The sequence below is a fragment of the Juglans regia genome, chromosome 1 (genome assembly GCF_001411555.2).
Source record: "Juglans regia cultivar Chandler chromosome 1, Walnut 2.0, whole genome shotgun sequence".
NCBI classification, from domain to species: domain Eukaryota; kingdom Viridiplantae; phylum Streptophyta; class Magnoliopsida; order Fagales; family Juglandaceae; genus Juglans; species Juglans regia.
The window spans coordinates 17,395,646-17,415,692 of record NC_049901.1 but is presented as its reverse complement, the minus strand read 5'-3'; the positions used below and the strand labels follow the sequence as shown (position 1 = coordinate 17,415,692).

The 20,047-nt window shown below is 29.2% G+C and overlaps 2 protein-coding genes across 2 annotated transcripts; both read left to right on the top strand.

Annotated features, from left to right (window-relative positions):
• The first annotated feature begins 17,308 nt into the window (after positions 1 to 17,308).
• On the top strand, positions 17,309 to 19,226 carry LOC108990467 (S-type anion channel SLAH1-like). Its single transcript, XM_018964441.2, has 2 exons — positions 17,309 to 18,265; positions 18,619 to 19,226. Exons 1-2 carry the CDS (start codon positions 17,396 to 17,398, stop codon positions 18,910 to 18,912), a joined length of 1,164 nt encoding a protein of 387 aa, XP_018819986.1. The 5' UTR covers positions 17,309 to 17,395; the 3' UTR covers positions 18,913 to 19,226.
• Positions 19,132 to 19,620, top strand: LOC108990468 (40S ribosomal protein S30-like). The gene has a single exon (XM_018964442.2). The coding sequence runs from the start codon at positions 19,244 to 19,246 to the stop codon at positions 19,430 to 19,432; it is 189 nt and encodes a 62-aa protein (XP_018819987.1). The 5' UTR covers positions 19,132 to 19,243; the 3' UTR covers positions 19,433 to 19,620.
• Positions 19,621 to 20,047: the final 427 nt, after the last annotated feature.

The following is a 20,047-nucleotide window of genomic DNA, read 5'->3' as shown; positions in this document are numbered from 1 at the left end:
TCAAATAATAAACTAGTCGTTATCAATGCATGGGTGATTAGTTAATTTTTCGTAGTTGTTGAAAGTGGAGGGTATACTTAGCATATGCATGTCGCGTACCGCGTACGTTGTTGACTTCGAGCTTTCTTTTTTTTTTCCTCAACGACATAAGAGCTTTCTTAATGGCTTATCTAAATTTTCATCTAAAATAACTAATCAAAACTTACTATTTTTATTTTAACTAACAAAATTTATAATATACCATGCGTCATCTTAACTATACTTTTTTATAATATTTAAATATTATTTATTCATTTTAAATATTATCTCTAAGTACTACCGTTAAATCTATCACTTCTCGTTAAGCGGATAACCTGCTACTTGGTAGGAATTATGCCCAAGAAGGACGTCTCGAAGGAAGCATGGGATTATAATATTTTTTTTGCTTAGGATGAGGTCAGAGCCAGCCATCACACTAATTTGAGGGCTCCCAAGATCATGCGATTACTGACCCAAAAACAATATGACTAAAAGAAAAAAAAAAAAAATGTATCGACAAGTTTCTTAGTTCTTCATCATTCAATCGGAATATTTTTTAGAGTTTTTATCCAAACATTTATTGCTAAAATCAAGCAATCTATTAAAAAAATAATAATAGAGAAGAAAAGAGAGTAGGACCTTCCTGCCCAATGGTAGATAGCCAACATCACCCAGTGGGGACAGAACTCTTTGCTAATATCTATATAAATTGGGTTATTTTGGATTAGTCAAGGACCGGGCTACAGTAAATCCAAAGTAAAAAACAAATATGAGTTCTACTGTATCATGGTCATATAATTTTTTATCAATTTCCCCACAATCCCTACTTGCTAAAATATTATAAATTGTTAAATTGTGAAAATAAAAATAAAAATAAAAATAATTTTTAAAGATTATTGGAGATTATGAAAATGAAAAAAATATATTTAAAAAAATGCATTAAAAATAGATAAAAAAATAATTAAATTTTTTTTATTATTATAGAGAGTGAGATGGCTAATCCGAGATGAATTTAAGTTTTGAATGATAAATCAAAAGTCAAAAAGTAATATATTAGTCAAATTTTAAATTTTAAAATTGCCAATCCAACTAGATTGCTCTCAGTCACTACAAGAAAAATCACTTTTATTGACGAAAGTTTTAGCGACAATATAAAAATCGTAGCTAAATGTTCATCTTTAGCGAAGAAAATTTTAAATTCGTCGCTAATATTACTTTTGACAACCAAAATTATACCGTCATTTATATTGGTCATAAATATATAAGCGGGAAAATTTCCCACCAAATAAGAAAGTAATTGTGACGACAATTATAAAATTAGCAATGACTATAATCGTCGTTAATAATCTTGTTGTAGTAGGGCATTGCCAACTAATTTCATTTTGTCATAAATAATAAGTTTTAATAAAACTGTAATTTTTTGTAAGTTTTAATCGAACAATTGACTTTTTACGACCTAATTAATAGGCACAAAAGATAATATTTTAGTGACGATAAAAAAATCGTAGCTAAATGTTTATCTTTAGCGAATAAAATTTTAACATTCGTCGCTAATATTACTTTTAACAACTAAAATTATACCGTCATTTATATTGGTCACAAATATATAAGCGGGAAAATTTATCACTAAATAAGAAAGTAATTGTTACGACAATTATAGAACTAGCAATGACTATAATCGTCGTTAATAATCTTGTTATAATAGAGTATTGCCAACTAATTTCATTTTGTCATAAATAATAAGTTTTAGTGAAACTGTAATATTTTGTCAATTTTAATCTAATAATCAACTTTTTACGACCTAATTTATCTTTGCAAAAGAAATAGTTTAGCGACGATATAAAAATTGTAGCTAAATATTTATCTTTATCGAAGAAAATTTTACCATTCGTCGCTAATATTACTTTTAACAACTAAAATTATACCGTCATTTATATTGGTCACAAATATATAAGCGGGAAAATTTCCCACCAAATAAGAAAGTAATTGTGACGATAATTATAGAACTATAAATGACTATAATCGTCGTTAATAATCTTGTTGTTGTAGAGTATTGCCAACTAGTTTCATTTTGTCATAAATAATAAATTTTAGTGAAACTGTAATGTTTTGTGAATTTTAATCTAATAATCGATTTTTTACGACCTAATTTATCTTCGTAAAAAAAAATATTTTAGCGACAATATGAAAATTGTAGATAAATATTTATCTTTACCAAATAAAATTTTAAAATTCGTCACTAATATTACTTTTGACAACCAAACTTATATCGTTATTTATATTGGTCGCAAATACATAAGCGGGAAAATTTTCCACCAGATGAGAAAGTAATTGTGACGATAATTATAGAACTAGCAATGACTATAAGCGTCGCTAATAATCTTGTTGTAGTAGAGTATTATCAACTAGTTTCATTTTGTCATAAATAACAAGTTTTAGTAGAACTGTAATTTTTTGTCAGTTTTAGTCTAATAATGAACCTTTTACGACTCAATTTATTTTCGTAAAAGGTAATATTTTAGCGACGATATAAAACTCGTAACTAAAGGTTTATCTTCAATGAGAAATTATTTAAATTTGTCGCTGATATTGAACATATTGAATGATATTTTTAAAATTATTTTATTTTATTTTTTGTATTGTATTATTTTTAATCAAAAATTTCAAATTTTCCATGATCTCACGTCACCTCAAATTGCAAATATTCTTTTTTTTAAAAAAATTGAAATTAAATATGATTTTTCCTATGTTTCGTGCTCTTATATTTTTTTTATTTTTTATTTGTTTATATCAATGCTCTTTTATTTTATTTGGTGTTTCTAGTATTTGATTTCATATTAATTGCTTGATTCACGCTACTTATCACAAAAAGTATTTTATTGAGGATGTAAAATGTATTTTTAAATTTAAATAACTAACAATATCTCTTTTTTTTTAAAAAAAAAAAATTGAAACGGAATATATATGAAAGTTATTTTAAAATTTTAATAACCAACAATATCTCTTTTTTTTAAAAAAAAAATTGAAACGGAATATATATGAAAGGTATTTTTAAATTTAAATAACTAACAATATCTTTTTTTAAAAAAAAAACAATTCAAAACGGAATATATATGAAAGGTATTTTAAAATTTTAATAACTAACAACATCTCTTTTTTTTTTTTTTAATTTTTGAAATGGGATATATATCTTGTTGAAACTTGAAACTTGAAACTGAATGATGATGTGAAAGGTATTTTAAAATTTTAATAACTAACAATATCTCTTTTATTTTTTAATTTTTGAAATTTGAAACTAAATAAGGATGTATAAATACCAAGGATAGTGCTACAGCCCCCGCTGGGGGCTCCCGCTGGAAGCTCCTGCTGGGTTGTAGCATGTATTTATTTGTGTTTTTTTTTTAATTATTTTTTATATAAATTTTTTTAATATTTTTTAATATTTTTAAAATATAAAATAAATATAAAATATTATTAAAAATACTTTCTTAATCAAGAAGTAAAAAAAAAATTATTAAAAAATACTTCCTTAATTATAAAGTAAAATAAAAAATATTAAAAATATATTTTTTATTTTACTTCTTGATTAAGAAAGTATTATTTAATAATATTATGAATTTTTTTATTTTTTAAAAATATTAAAAATTATTAAAAACATCTATATAAAAAAAGAATTAAAAAATACACATATAAAATACACTAAAGCTCCAGCGGGAGCCCCCAGCGGGAGCTCCAGCATTTTCCAAATACCAAATAAACATAAGCTGGGACACTTATCATCTACTTTAGTCTTTATGTACACGCCGAACTGCCCAGCAGTATTTAAGGGCACTAATTAGTCAGCTACACGCCGAACGGGGTTTGGAAAACATAAATAAGGCGAGCTGCACAGGTGAATTAAGGATACAAGGAAGAAAGATTCATCTACATTTATATTTTCTGGTATGTAATTTTTTTTATATGTTTCTTTTAAATATTATTTTGATGTTTATTTACATACAAATTTTAGAATTTATTTTTATCAATATGTCTAGTTAAGTTTTCCACTAATTTTGAGAATGAAACTTTATTAATGATGATATGGTAGTATTATTTATGAGATTGATTTTTTTTTTCAATTATTTATGTGTTCAATGATCTATTATTCATACTTCATATTAATTGAGGAATAGAGTTACTGATATGAGTTCAATCATATTTTTCTTATGATATAGAATAATTCTAATCAATTGAAAGCCTGATTTATAATTTTAACAAAAAGAAAATATTATATCTTTTATGATTTGTTTTAACATATATATAAGTGACAATTTGATTTTATATCTTTGAACGAACAAGAATATGTATAGTTTAGATATTTGTTAATCCTGTCGGTCAAGCATACTTTCATACTTTTGGATTTTAATCTCGTCCGTCAAGCATGCTTTTATAGTTTGCTTAATTACAAAAATTGCCATTTAAAAGTCTATTTCTATATCCTAATTTGATTGGTCACTTTTTTCATTCTCTTAATCCACTGTTTCTCTCTCAGCTACCCTCTCCCTATCTTCTCTCAATAAATAATTTAGAATAATTCTACTTATTATTCTTACATACCATACATATTTTAATTTTTTTTCATTTTTCCTATAATAAATATGTAGTGTATAGATAATAAGTAAAACAACTCAATTAATTTAATAATAATAAAATAAAATAAAAATAAAAAATACTATTAAAATATATAAAATCTGTGATGTAAGATGATGAATAATATTCCTCAATAATTTATTGCCTCGTCACGTTATAATAGTTGTACAAGCAAGAGTAGCTTTTCTTCCTATCCATAAAGTAAACTTTATTAACTCTACGTGATGTAGGAGTGGGTTATTTTTAAAATTGTTCTGTTATTACGATATTGTCCTCCTAAATCATGAAAGCATGTGATCTTTTCTACATGTGTTTGACTTTATGTAAACTTATTTAAATTTGAACTCCATTTTTACAGGAATGATACCTATTTTATAAAAATTAAAATTATATTAGATTATATTAATAGTTTATAAGAGTTGAAATGCCATTAACATTATTTAGGAATCTGAATATTTTTCAATTTTTCAGAATAAAACATATTAAAAGCTTTAAATAAAATTAATAACTATTAGATTTAGTTAGGATGACCTTACTTCAAGATGAAAGAATTTTGTGTATAATTTAATTGATTTTGTGTATAACTATTAGACTTAATTACGTAGTGTTAATTATTATATTTTATTAATTTTCAAATAATTAATTTTCTCATCTACCTTTAAATTTTATTTTAATGAAGTAATTGAAATAATTATTTTTTTCTCATTTAATTTTAAATTTTATTTTAACAAATAATTGATTATTGGACTTTATTATCTTAAAAGAAAATGAACGTACCGAAGAATTTTTGTTTAAAAAAATATTTTAATGGTATTATATTTCATGATAATGAAAATTGACTTCTAGATTATAACGTAATTATTATAAAGAGATTGTAAATTTATAATTTTTCACACATATACTTTTCAATTATAGTTTTAGTTTTAGTTGAACTCGATTTGTTTGTTAAATTTTTATAGGTACAATAAAATGGACAAGAGCTGGATGCATCTTACTAATAGATTTTCAACACCATATGTAGAAGGGGTGGATCGACGGCGGCGCTGTGTGCACAGGGGAGGCGACTTGAAAGGGAGATGCCGAGAGAAGGAGAGAGAGGGATCCGAAGGCTGAGAGGGAGGAGGGATTTTTACCGCGGGCGGGGTGATCTTCGGTGGTTGGGTGGATCGACAGCTGCAGCCCTTGTGCGTGCGGGTTTTGGGGTTTGAGCCGAGAGTGGAGGGAGAGGGTACCGCTCCTGCAAGGAAGGCCGAGAGGAGGAGAGGATTTTTTTAGACCGTGAAGGAAGGGCTTTGCTTAGGGGGGGGGGGGAAAGGGGAAGACAGTGCCTGGATGAATTGGGGTACGGTTTATGGGTTTTAGGAAAAAAAAAAAAAAAAATTCAATCATCTTAATTTTCATCATCTTCTCATTTAATGTAAAGTAATTATTTTATGTCAACTTTATTATACATGCATGCATCTTTTATAAGAGCTACAAAATAATAATTTTAAAAATGATTGGGAACTATATTTTTCAGCCACTTCTAAGGTGAAACGAGGTTGTGGTAAAGCACAGTGCGTATCATTTGAGAAATTGAGAAAAACTGGTCTCATTCCAGTGAAGATAGAATCGGGCAATAAGGGAGCTATTGGAACAAATAGTACTACTTTTATTAGCAGGGTAAGCTATATTGCTAGACATTTTGCCCCCATTACATGTAAAAGCTGGAAGCACATCCCTGAAGTAGATAAGGAGGAATTGTACGCTCGGGTCCGCGTAAGTAATCATTGTGTTTATTTACTATTTTCTTGTTTTGGTTTAAAAATTATGTAATACATTTGTTTAATTTAATTATGTTTTAGGGAGAATTCCTCCTTGACTGGAATGAAGATGAAGTCAAAGAGAGTGTTAAAGCAAAATTACAACGAAGCTACAATGACTATCATCATACATTGCACAAGATATTTAAGAAATACTCAACAAAAGAAGAAGCGATTGCTCATGTCCCAGATGATTTGAATCAAGCTGATTGGGAAATATTATGTGATCGATGGGCAGACCCAAAATATAAGGTATCTCAATGTTAAATTTTGTCACGTATATATTCATAAGCTATTGTATTATTTAGTATCAATTTCGTCAATAACAAACATGCATAAAAATTATTTTTTTTATGAGAAAATAAATGTAAATTGATATATATATATATATATTATTTACAAATAATGTAAACTTGAAATTTATGGTGGGTGTTGTATATATAGTAGGATTGTGAAGGAATTGGAGTCTTGAAAATGTGTATATATGTTAAGGGTAGAACTAGTTGGTTGGTACTAGTTTCATTTCTAAATAAAATAAATATTGAGTTAGGATGGACAAAGAAACTAGTTGTTACATACTCATAAACCTTGCAATTCTTTTTTTTTTTCTTTATATTTTTACTCCTAGAATTAACTTGTATTTTTTGGTTTATTTCTTTATATATATATATATATATATAGAAATTGTGTGATCAAAATGCTTTGAATAGAAGCAACTTGAAAGTTAATCATGTGGCGGGATCAAAATCATTTGCTCGACTTCTCGAAGAAAAGGTATTTTTTAATTGTCATTTATACATTGTGATTTTCAATATTAGAGAGTTTTTTTAATTTTTTTTAATCTGTTGAAGCGTGGGGAGGATACTACTTTGATTGATTTTTACAAACTCACACACTCGAAAGATGGCTCTTTCACAACTCCTACAGCAGAAGAAAATTATGTAAGTAATGTATATTTCTTAGCGAAATACCTTATTTCAACTTGAGTCTTGATTTTTTATTGTAACTATACTATGTAGACGTTATATTTCTAGTTTTTTCTTTTTATTGGTCTAAGGAATCTAATTTTTTTTTGTCATTGTCTTTGTCTAAGTTATTATATAGAGTTCCATCTTGAGTTAGAGTTAGAATATGCCATCTTGCACTATTTGCTTACTATAGTTCATAGATGAACTGATATAGGTAACTTAAACGTTATATGCAGAGTTATTTTTTATGTGCAAGTATTTGATATTTACATTGTTGTTTTTTAGTTTTTTAGATTTGGTGTCTTATGGCACCATGTAATTAGAATGTTACTGCATTATTGATTATTATGATTATTTTAAAATAATGTATTAGAAACTTGAGATGAGACCTCTTACTCACTTATGTTAACCATGGTTGTAAACTATATTGTACAACAATGAATAAAAATAAAAAGTTAATTTCAATTTTGAGACGTTGCTGATGTTTGTTTTTTCTTTTATGATATTTTTATTTCTTAAGGTTAATTGATTTTATTTCATTTGGGTTATGCATTGGACTTAGACAAGTACAATGCATACATATACTAACTTACTTTTTAAAGACAAACTTTCTCTTGCTTTTGCAGCATATGATGAAAGATTTATGGAATGAGAGAAATACTGCCGGATCATCACGGACTGCAGAAGATATTTTCAACGAGGTTTTAGGGCATAAATCTGGATATGCCAAAGGATTGGGAAATTATGTCATACCTATTCCATCATCTTCACGTTCATCCAAAGTCATCCAACTCACTCAACAAGTAGAGAAATACAAGAATGAGATGGAGGTTTATAAGGAGAAATGGGAGGAATCGGTGCAAATGGCAGAATCTATGCAATCAAATATCAACAATATGGTAGAGAAACAAAGTGAATATGATCGTCGCCTCTCAGAAATTATGGCACAATTAGAGACTCATAGAGAGTCCTAAAGAGACATTTAATTTCACATTTCTATTTTAGTTTGCAAAGAACAAACTTTATTTGAGTGTTTTTATGAACAATGATACTAGATTTAAATGATGGCTTTAATTTTATGCATTTTGTTATAGAACTAGAATTTGTTATTAATTATTTTTTAATATTGATTATTAGTTGGTATTCTATTTATAAAAAATGAAGAATTGTGCAATCATACGTGATGAAATATATTTGTCACTAATTCTAAATGCATGTCATCATTTATGATGATAAATATTTATCGCTAATTATAAATCATGATATGTAGTGACAAGAGTTAGTCGTCACCAATAATAAACAATAGCGACAAATTTAACTCGTTACCTATGCTAGACACTAGGTTTTTATTGTATTATTTGTGATAAATTAATTTTGACGGCAAAAATTAGCTTAGCAACGACAATACTTCCTCACAAATAATTTTCTATTAGTGACAGTTATTTTGGTCGCTATAATGTTCATATCTGCGACGAACTAATTGTCTAATATTAATGAGGAACAAATTTTTTGTCACAATTGCGTTAATTTTTGCGACGATTTTTGTTTTATGGGGACTTTTTGGGACCAAGTATTAGACCCTTCTTGCGACAAAAATGTCGTCGCTAAATGCAGTATTTTTTGCAACGATATGTTTTTATCGTCATTAATAACTATCAACGACGAGATATTTCCGACGAATGTGCGACGAATTTTTTTCCCCGCAAAAAATAATTTATGACGAAAATTCAATTTTTAGTGACAAAATATTTTCTCGAAAAAAATATTATTTCTTGTAGTGAGTGCTTAACAATCAAACCATTCTATATATGTCTTTGCAAATATATATTATAAAGATTTTGGGACTCCAGGCTAGGTATAAGTTTTTCACTTGCCCATTTTCGCCCTCTTAAGTAGTGGTGTAATATACATTATTACTAATTAATTAAAGTGACATGTAACTAATATGCTAATGTATATTAGTATTATTAATGTATTATGTATTTATCAAAAGGAATTTATTAGGTCATAAAATATTATTAATATATATTTTATGCTTTAAACATATGATCTAATAAATTTTCATATTTAAGATTAAAATTTTATGTTATAAATTATAATAATATTATCTTATGTATAATCAATTTTATTATAATTTATATTATTATATTATATATATTAAAAATTCAATTTAAAATATATAATATAGTGAACGGTTTCAGTTCGGTCCTAAAAATCATAAAACAGGAACTAGACCGGTTTTGGAACTAAAGGAACTAGTCTCGGACCAGACCGGTTCCACCGGTTCAAGCCAGTCTAAGCCGGTTTTCTAAATGACTTGCATGCAAGTTGTCTATTTGAGACTTGTACATAACATTACTATTTTTTTAAACACATATTATAGAAGGCAACTCCAAAATTCATATATTTTGTTCCGGTCCTCTCTAAATATTATACAAAAATGAAATGAGAGAATAAAATTTTTGGTCTACGTAGAAATTTAAAAAAAAATTAAATTTATAAATTGACATGTCTTGATGTGTCATGACACATTATATAAGTGCTTTTATAAAATCATTGTTTAAGTCTACTTATATAAGATTTTTGTGTAGATTGTGTAGATCTAACAAATTATATGAAAAAAAAAAAAAGAATTAACGTTGAAAACAATGTTAAAGCAAAGTTCTCATGATAAATGGTCACTAATTGAACTTGGCTGTTTAAATTACAACTTTTTATACAATTATATTTTAAATGAAGAGCATTTTTATAAGATTACTTACAAAAAATAATATCATTTTGCATAAATATTCTTATTTTAAAACATAATTTTATAAAGGGTTGTGCTTGTCTTTATATAAATGCTTGTCAATCAATATCAGGTGTGTCATGGGATAGAGAATTCTTCATCCTATTCTTAACATCTTTCATCTGACCATCTGGGTAGTTATATATGAAGGAAAGGTACATATATACACACACATATATTTTCTTCATATATATCTACTATATATATAAAAATGTGAATGTTGGGTTAACGGTGTTTTCGTCTAACATTTTCATTTTCAATTTTGCCCTTACTTGTATTACAAAATTACATTCAGTTTCCTTTTATACCGCACACAACACAAATCCTCTTTCATCGTCGACTCTTTAACTCTCTCTCCCGAGCTCTCTCTCCCAATTCACACTTCACAAATTCTTCATTGGAGAACATTACACCCATATTTAAAAAAGAAAAAAAAATCAACCCATCCAATTTGAGGAGGAAGATTTCTAGGATTTTGAAATTTCTACAAAATCACTAAAATACTATATCCATATACACGAAAACCAAACAAGAACACCCTTTGTGCACAGTTGTTATTGCTTCTTCCAACGTTCATTTGTATTTCCCTTAGCCCAATTACATCAAAAGGTGCATACTATTAACATATACACAATCTGAACAAGAAAAAAAAAAAAAAACTTCATATCTCAAAGAATCTTACATTTAGATTTGAAGAAATAAAAAAAACTCAGATTAAAAGAAGAAAATATTAAAAAAAAAAAATCGCAATCCCTATCTGCAATTTCGTATACCTTGTGATAAGATTATAAAAAGCAAATATTTTAATTATAAAATAATTACGTAAAAATAAACTTTTAAATTGATGTGATTTAATATAAAATATAAATTATAAAATTATTTTTATTATAAAATATATCTAATAAATTTTATAAAATTACATTAATTTATAAATTTAATTTATATAATCTCTTTTTTAAATCTGTTACAATTCTCATTATAAAATAATGATTTTGGTGAAAACCACAAGCAAATTCCTTGTGGTGCAGGAGTCTTTATTTATAGTCAATGCTTTACGTTTGGTCAATATACAAATTGAATGCCATAAAATGGCTACTGCTGTAGAGTCCATATATAGGACAAATCCTACACCATAATTTTAGTTGTACGTCATTCTGTCATGATTTGTGTTTATTATCTCTGTCCACGATGCTCTCCACAATTATCTCCAATACCTTAGTGCTTTTATCTTCCATTGACATCAACAATATTTTATTTAATTCACCCAACATTGAAATGGAGGCATGCTTATTTTGTTGATCGTTACTTAGTTTAAACTGCTAGTAGTCATGCCAGACCAATTCCTTATCCCACAAAAATAACAAAATAATTAAATAAAATAATATCGGGTCGGAAAATTAACCCTATCATGTTTTCGGAACAGAGATCGGGTTCATAATTTTTTTGCCAAAAAAACTAGATCAGGTCAGAATACTCATGTTCCGATCCATTTGAAATCGAGTTGGGTCGAAAGTGAATGTTCCGACCCGATTGGCTCGGGTGAACAGCAAGTACTCATTTTCTTTCATTGTGGTGAAAAATGAAAATATCCGAAACTTGGAAGTTATAAGATATTTGATATTGAAGTACGTAGCTTCCCACGAATTGCATCTAGAGCTTTTGGTTATAATTATAATGAATTTATAAATTCATGATTAGTTTATATTAATGAATTAGTTTATATATATGAAAAGCTGAAAACGTAAAGGATTACATGATCATGATAGTAGATTAGACTGTATACTGGTTTACAACGTGATTAACCTAAGACCGACTCTTCAATCTTATCACTTCTATATAATATTCATCTGTCGGCTTATCTTTAGTTGGAATTGCTGAGGTTTGTTTGTCATGTTGATTCAGATCAGGCTGTTGAGTAGTGCTGGCCCTACCATGGGAGGTTTCAGACATTGAGAATCATGTCTCATAGGGTAGTGAACTTGGAAGTTGACGCTGGCTTTGTCTTTTTGGAAAGAGTCTTGAATGGAGAGACTACCTTTCTTTAGTGTGGGTGAATGTTCATGATTCGTGCATTATACTATACTTGAGTAAGGATTATGCGCTCTAGCATCAGCCACAGGTCACGAGATGTTTGAATACCAACGCGCGACTTGGGTGAGTACGTAACAAGATAATGTAAATAGGAGTGTGCTGAGCATAAGTTGACCTTGATCATACCAGTAGTCATGCTCGAGATTGGGAGTGGGAGATGGGGCAGAAGAGGAAGTCAGAAAGTAAACGTCAACATATAATAGAAATACATTTATGGAATGAGGATGCAGGAAGACAAAAAGGGAGCAATCAATACAATTGACGAATAAGGCGAAATTCATAATTATAATAAAATAAAATATAAATTATTATATGAAAGAATTTTCAATAAAATGAAATTTTATTTAAAATCTTTAAATATTTTTTTAATTTATATTTAACACAACAACTTAAAATGAGGCATCAATATAAATTTTGTGTCTCAATTTAGTACTATCTTAAAAAGTTTATTTAAAAATATAAATAATTCATTGTATTAAATATTAAATTTAATATTATACAGCCTTAAAAACATTAAAAAATATAAAAATTATTTAAAATTTTATTTAATAATTAAATAAAATACCTCACTTTTATTTTTGGACGCAATAGCCTTAATGGCCATACCATTAAGCTGAGGCAGGCACAGTTGCAGAAGAGCCAAGAAAATGTGAATGCCTATAACGCTGCATGCGACTAAAATAAACTTTGTTTTAATGAGAGGATATAGATATCTATATCCCTTATGCCTGTAGCTGTAACCAAAGAATATGCATTGTTTTGACCTTAACATGAGTTTTTTATCATTAAATGGCCTAAAAAGAGGCCAGGTAGCACGCACAACCGAAAGTTCTAACCAAGAAAAGTCTAGATCAATCATGTTTAACTGTTGATGATAAGGTGATTTTGTGATCATGTGGGACACTTGTTGTATGGTAATTGGTTTATAAGATGAACAGCAGTCTTAAAGGACTCTACCCAATGAAAAATATCATAAACACATCATTTTTCACAATACATTACACAACTATATTTTAAAATAAAAAATATTTTAATAAATTAATTTATAAAAATAACATCACTTTATAAAAATTTCTTTATTTAAAAATATATATTATAAAATATATTATAGAATGTATGTGCATGATTATCATTATTCTATCCAATATTAATCGAGAGGCCAGTAAACAAGAGTGTGCAAGGGACCAAGGCTAGTTTCTAAGAGGTATATGGACAAGACATTTTATGAATGATACTAAACAATTCAAATTTTTTAAAGTTTTAAATAAAATTAATATTAAAAATAATATTCTAATAATATTTTATTTAATTTTCATCTTATCTCAACTCATTATTCAAACCTCCTCATGGATTGTTTGGAAAATACTTTTCATCTCATCTCATCTCACCTCATATCAAAATTTATCATAATTTCTTTCTTAAATATTATTGATCAAATACAAATATTTTACAATTTCAAATATTTAATTTTTTCATTTAATCATACATTACATTTTTTTCAAATTTTCAAATAAAAAAAAATCAACTTTTTCAAATCTCAAAACAGAAATAATATTAAAAAATTATATTTTAATAATATTTTAATTTTATATTATTTTTATTCAACTTTTTTTCTCTCATTTTTTAAAATTCAATAAAATATCCAAACTCAAACCTTTCATTACTGTTAAAAAAATTCCTCCTCTCATTCTCCAAGTAACTCCTAAGAATAGGTTTGGGAGGTGGGATGAGATATAAAATTCTCATCTCATCTCATCATTATATTTTTTTCAAATCTCCATACAAAATATAATAAATAATTTAACTTTTTCAAATCTCAATTCAACTTTTTCAAATTCCAATACAATAATAATACTAAAACATAATATTTTAAATACTAAAATAAAATACAAAATTTTCATCTCACCCCAAACCTGCCCTAACTCTCTTCCACCGTCACTTTGAAATTGTTTGATTTTTCTATCAAGACAATCACTTTGGAAGAGTTTACACTGCAAGAGGAGGCTGACTCACTATCAGCTCTAGCTGTAGGAACTGATTTAGATACTACACCAATCATATTTTTTTTTACAAATAAGGAATTTAAAAAATAAAAATATAGATAAAAAAAATTTTTACAATCCTTTCAAATGAGAAATATTTTAATAAAATAACTTAATTATCAAAATAACATCATTTTATCATAAAATTCTCATTATAAAACATGGTTGTAAAAAGAATTATACATTTAGGAGAAAAGGCTCTTTCTTTTTTTTTTCTTTTTCTTTTTGTTAACTCGATCGTATGCATTTAGAAGGACAAAAAAAAAAAAAAAAAAATAACTTGAAGCTACGGATAACTACAATAGGAGTACAACAGGAGTATGGATAATAGGCAGTGGATTCCACAACTTGGACCTGGCTGGCCTTGGTTGGGGGAAAAGGGCACGAATTAATTAAAGAGTCAGTGCATGCATGCGTTCTCTAATGATCTAACAGAAAGCCAAAACACGTCAATGCCAACCATGTATGCATGCATAATTATATTAAATACTACAATAAAATTGATTATTTATTATAAATTATTCTATATGAAAATGATTATTTATTGATAAAATAAGTTTATTTTGGTTATAAATAATTATTTTTATTATAAATAATTTATTATAATAGTTATGCGTACCACAAGGGAGCCATTATATCTATATATACTTTTTTATGGTAATTAATGGGGGCTTTGACATTTAATTCTACCTATTTATTTACTTATGCTTTAGTGGTTGCAGCTAGCTAGCTGTCCTCCACCATGCAGCACGTACGTACGCGCATTAACATACATACATGGATCTAGACCAATTAATATTACTTTTCTTCGCAATTACGGCCTACAAATTAAAGTACTTATATTAAGTGATTTTTTCACTAGATTTATATTATTAATTATATATATATATGTATTTAACAATTAGATACTTCCGGTAAGAAATTCATTTATTTTATCAATTAGTAGATCAGTTGTGTAATACTTACGTATAATATAATAAAAACAAATAAATTATAAAACAGAAGTACTGGGGTTCCGTAAGATCAGATCACTTTGATCTGATCATGTAAACAGCCTGCAATCAATTGAGTCGTAGACGGCAGTACTGACCTTGAATTTTCCTGCACAATCGAGCATCATGTCCTCGTGAAGGCGATCGATTACCTGCAGAGAAGACAACGGGGATCGATAATCTATAAGGGAAATATTTTCGGGATCCAAAATGTGTTTCGAATGGAATTTTTTTTTTATTAAATGATTAAAAAAATATTTTTTAATCATGTTATGATTTTTTTATTTTTTTAAAAAATATTTATAATGATTAAAAAAATATATAAAAAATAATAATCTATTCAGAATATATTTTAGATCTCAAATTCAGAATTCATAACAGTTTCCAATCTATAAAGCTAGCTAAACAAAAGTCTAATATATATATATATATATATGCTTTCCTGAACTAGATCACCTTCCTTTGATTTCTGGAAATATATATTATCTTTACGATCGGACTCTTAATCAGGTGATATCCTGCATGGTAACAAATTGCATGGAGGACATGCATGGATATATTTTTATATATATATATATATATATAATATATATATATATAATAGGAAACATTATTTATAGACTATTGTGGAACATTATTCTGACTATCTACAACTGTGCGCGCGACTGGTTTATCACTTTCACTTTGAACTACTGACATAGGAAGTACGTTTTCTTGACTATTGTATGTGGCACATTATTAGGATTGGTATGGATTTAGATGAGATAATTTTAAATAAAATATAAAATATAAAAGTTTAAAAAAATATTGTTAAAATATTATTTTTAATATTATTATTATTTTAGAATTTGAAAAAATTGAATTAGAATTTAAAAAAGTTGAATTGTGTATAATATTTTGTATAATAATTTAAAAAAATTATAATGATGAGATGAGATAAAATACGTTTTGAATCCAAACAAAACCTTATTCTGATTCTCTTGCGATAAAATAAAAAGAATTATTAATAGATCAACTTATACTACAAGAAAAATGAGTATTTATAATTTTTTTTTTTGGTGACAAAAAGGATTATTTACGGTAAAAATAAATTCATTTTAACTGAAAATAATTATTTCGTTAAAAATAATTGATAATAAATAAGTAATTTTTTTATAATGTATATGTATGCAATTAATTAATTAATTAATTGATTGCATGTAGCCATTAAGCGTGAGTAGGGTTGCTACGTACTATATATCCTCTCGTGAGTCGTGACCAGAAGGAAAAATAACTAAAAAGAAATTAATTTGTAATTAAGGAGACAATTAATTTGAAGAATAATCCGATAATGCCACATTGACCATGCCTGCAAGTACTTTATGTTGCTAAATCACCACGTTTTCTTGGGAACTAAAATCATGGAGTACTGTATTTATACATAATTAATCGATCGCGTGGATCCCACTATTATATATGCATGCAAGCAATACTAGTACTGATCTAGCTGTAAAGAGCTGAAAACAACTCATCATGATTTCATTACAAACTAACCAAGTCCAAAAAGAGTAGCTAGCAGAGTCAGCCACCTTTACTCCGGGCCCAAGTAGACTTTCGTAAGACATTATTATTTTTTTAATAATATTAAATAGATAAATTTTATATAAATTTTTTATAAAATAATAAGATTAATTAATAAATAATAATTTTTTTTACATTTTTTAATGTAGAGTTTACTTTTTTACAAGAACTTATATGAGACTTATCTATTTAAAACTTATAAAATTTTTTTTTTTTTTTAGACTTAGTCTACGTATAATTTTTGTTTAAAAATTACTCATTCAAGTATATACAATTATATTTAATAAAATTTTAAAATTATAATAATATCATTTTTAAAATAATATTTTTTCTTCTTTTATTCATATTCATCAATAAGACTACAATTCCTGTTGAGAACTGCAAATAAAATTTCCCTTCTTTTCAACATCAGCTTCAAGGTCCCGTCAATATATATATATAAGCACCACTATGAGGATTATGAGGATTCCTAGAGCATGCACTCTAAAATCTACCAAACTTGATAATGGCTGAGAAACAATCCCAACCCCAAATAGAGATCGCCATTGACGTACCCCAGATCAGTTGTCACAGTATAATTCTACCCCATCTTGAAGCTTCGATTATTGAAAAACCCCCATCAAGTGTGTTGTCTAAATTTCATGCAGGCTACTTTAGGATTAGCCTCTCTCTCTGCAGCCAGGCCTTGCTGTGGAAGACCCTGGGAGATCCAGCAGACGATCCGCACGCTTTTCGGCAAGTCTTTTCAATGCTACCCCCTACGGCTTTCTCCCTTTTATGGTCACTGGCTCTATTCACACTACTTTCCCAATCCCTTCTCTACATTCTAAGATGCTTGTTTCGGTTTGAGTTGGTTAAGAAAGAGTTCTTCCACCCTGTTGGAGTGAACTACCTGTTTGCTCCATGGATTTCATGGCTCCTCTTACTCCAATCATCACCCTTCCTTGCTCCAAGCAGTATTCTTTATCAAACACTCTGTTGCGCATTTGTTGTCCCGGTGTTGGTGCTAGACGTAAAGCTCTATGGCCAGTGGTTTACGAAAGGGCCATGGCTGTTGTGGACGATGGCTAATCCAACAAGTCAAATATCGGTGATAGGAAACTTGGTGGGGGCCATGACAGCAGCCAGAATGGGCTGGACAGAGAGTGCCGTGTTTATGTTTTCATTGGGCATAATACATTATCTGGTGCTATTTGTCACACTATATCAGAGGCTATCGGGAAGCAATAGTCTTCCGGAAATGCTGACGCCCACCTTCTTTCTGTTCATAGCGGCTCCAAGCATGGCAAGCCTAGCCTGGGACTCCATTTCTGGAAGGCTTGACGTTGCATCCAAGATGCTATTCTTTCTCTCACTGTTCCTCTTCTTCTCCTTGGTACGTAACTCATTTATTGGAATATCCTTCACGGATCATATACATGTTTAATTTATGAAGGAAGAATTGATAAAAAGACAAAAAAAAAAATCAAGGAATATAATTTCAACATCTTCATAGAATATTCAAGTCATTTTCATTAAGAAAGCTAGAGATATCGCGTTATTGGACCAACGTTAAGTCATTTTAAGCATCATTTTCACGATCGTGCATGCGCCAACATTACGGTTGAGAATATTGTCGGCAACCATTTAACTTTCCTAATTTGCCGCTGATCATATTGGATTTTACAACTGCATCTGTATAAAGTTAGAACTGACTTTTAATTACTTCAAAATGGTTAAAATTAACAGGTTTGTAGGCCAACCCTATTCGAGAGATCGATGAGGAAGTTCAGCATAGCATGGTGGGCATACTCGTTCCCATTGACGGTGCTGGCACTGGCCTCGACGGAGTATGCGAAGGAGGTGACAGGCAGCATAGCGCATACCTTAATGCTTCTACTAACAGTAGTCTCAGTGTTCGTCACTTTTGCCTTGATGGTTATCACTGCACTCAGTTCTTCTAATATAATGTTCTCCCGCAAATTAACAAATCCGGTTCAAAGTCCCGCCATAATCACCAGTACTACTACTACTACTACTTGATCAACGGCATCGATCATGACTAGGGTCACAGATCATCTCTGTCATTGATCGGGTGGTTCTGATTTGCACAAAATAGATAGAAGCTGAAACCAGAACAAGCATATATAATCTTCATCAATAATCCTATACTGCTACAGCCAACCGGGGGTTGGGGAACCGTTGGGAAATCGTGATGTCAGCCGATATATATATATTATTTAAAAAAATAAAGCAAACCCAGAAGGAAAATACGAGAACAAAGCTGCAACACATTTAGCCTCTCAGGGTCTGATCCCTCTCGCTTGTCAAGTGTTTGCCGGCGGTTCCATCACAGCAAGAAGCAAACTAATTCATGGATAAGGTTCACGGATCGCTGGCATGTGCCGAAAAGGTGAGGGGTCAGACTCCAAAGGTGGCCGAGCAGGACAAGAAGAAGAAGCTGCGAGGCTGCGCCCACAAGCGTATGCAGTACAATCGCCGCTTCATCACCGCCGTAGTTGGATTTGGAAAGAAGCGTGGACCCAATTCTTCAGAGAAGTAAGCAGCTTGCTGTATGAGGAGTTTGGTTACGGAGGCAGTGGTTGATCATGATGCACCAGTTTCGCACTCTTATATTTTGTTTGTAGCTAAACTACATTTCAGTTTAGTAGTTTATTCTTAAAATCCGACTTTATTTTGTTCAAGACTTCTCTTGCGGTTTAAAACATGAAAATGCATGGGACGTGCCGATTTTGACATTTCAAAAAAATAAAAAAACACGAAAACAAAAGCAGACGAAAGGTAGCTTAGCATCTGAGAGAGCGAGTGTCGTCGTCGTCATTTGGCAGCGACCTTCTAAGCGCAACGCTCCACACTCCTTCCGCAATTTTGGGTTTGGCTTCTCTCTCTCCCTCTCTCACTCTCAAATCCCATCTCGCATTGATTCTAAAACCATAGTTTGGTATGCGGATCCCATCTAGTCCTTTTGAGAAAGATGTTAACTCCATTTGAAGCCGACCAAAAAACCAAATCAAGAAAAAAAAGATGTACATTTTGAAGCCAACGTGAAGCAGAGGCTTATGGTGGCTTGGGTGCAGTTGGCGTCGATTTTAAGTGGGTGGTCGTGCATGGGAGGTATCTGGGCTGAGAGCACAAAATTGCTCTGTTTTGGCGCTTT

What these genes read in the sequence shown, in the direction of transcription:
- LOC108990467 (XM_018964441.2), top strand. Translation starts at nt 17,396, where the DNA reads ATGGCTGAGAAACAATCCCAACCCCAAATAGAGATCGCCATTGACGTA. An exon ending in TGTTCCTCTTCTTCTCCTTG is followed by an intron (nt 18,266 to 18,618) that starts GTACGTAACTCA and finishes TAAAATTAACAG; the next exon opens with GTTTGTAGGCCAACCCTATT.
- LOC108990468 (XM_018964442.2), top strand. Translation starts at nt 19,244, where the DNA reads ATGGATAAGGTTCACGGATCGCTGGCATGTGCCGAAAAGGTGAGGGGT.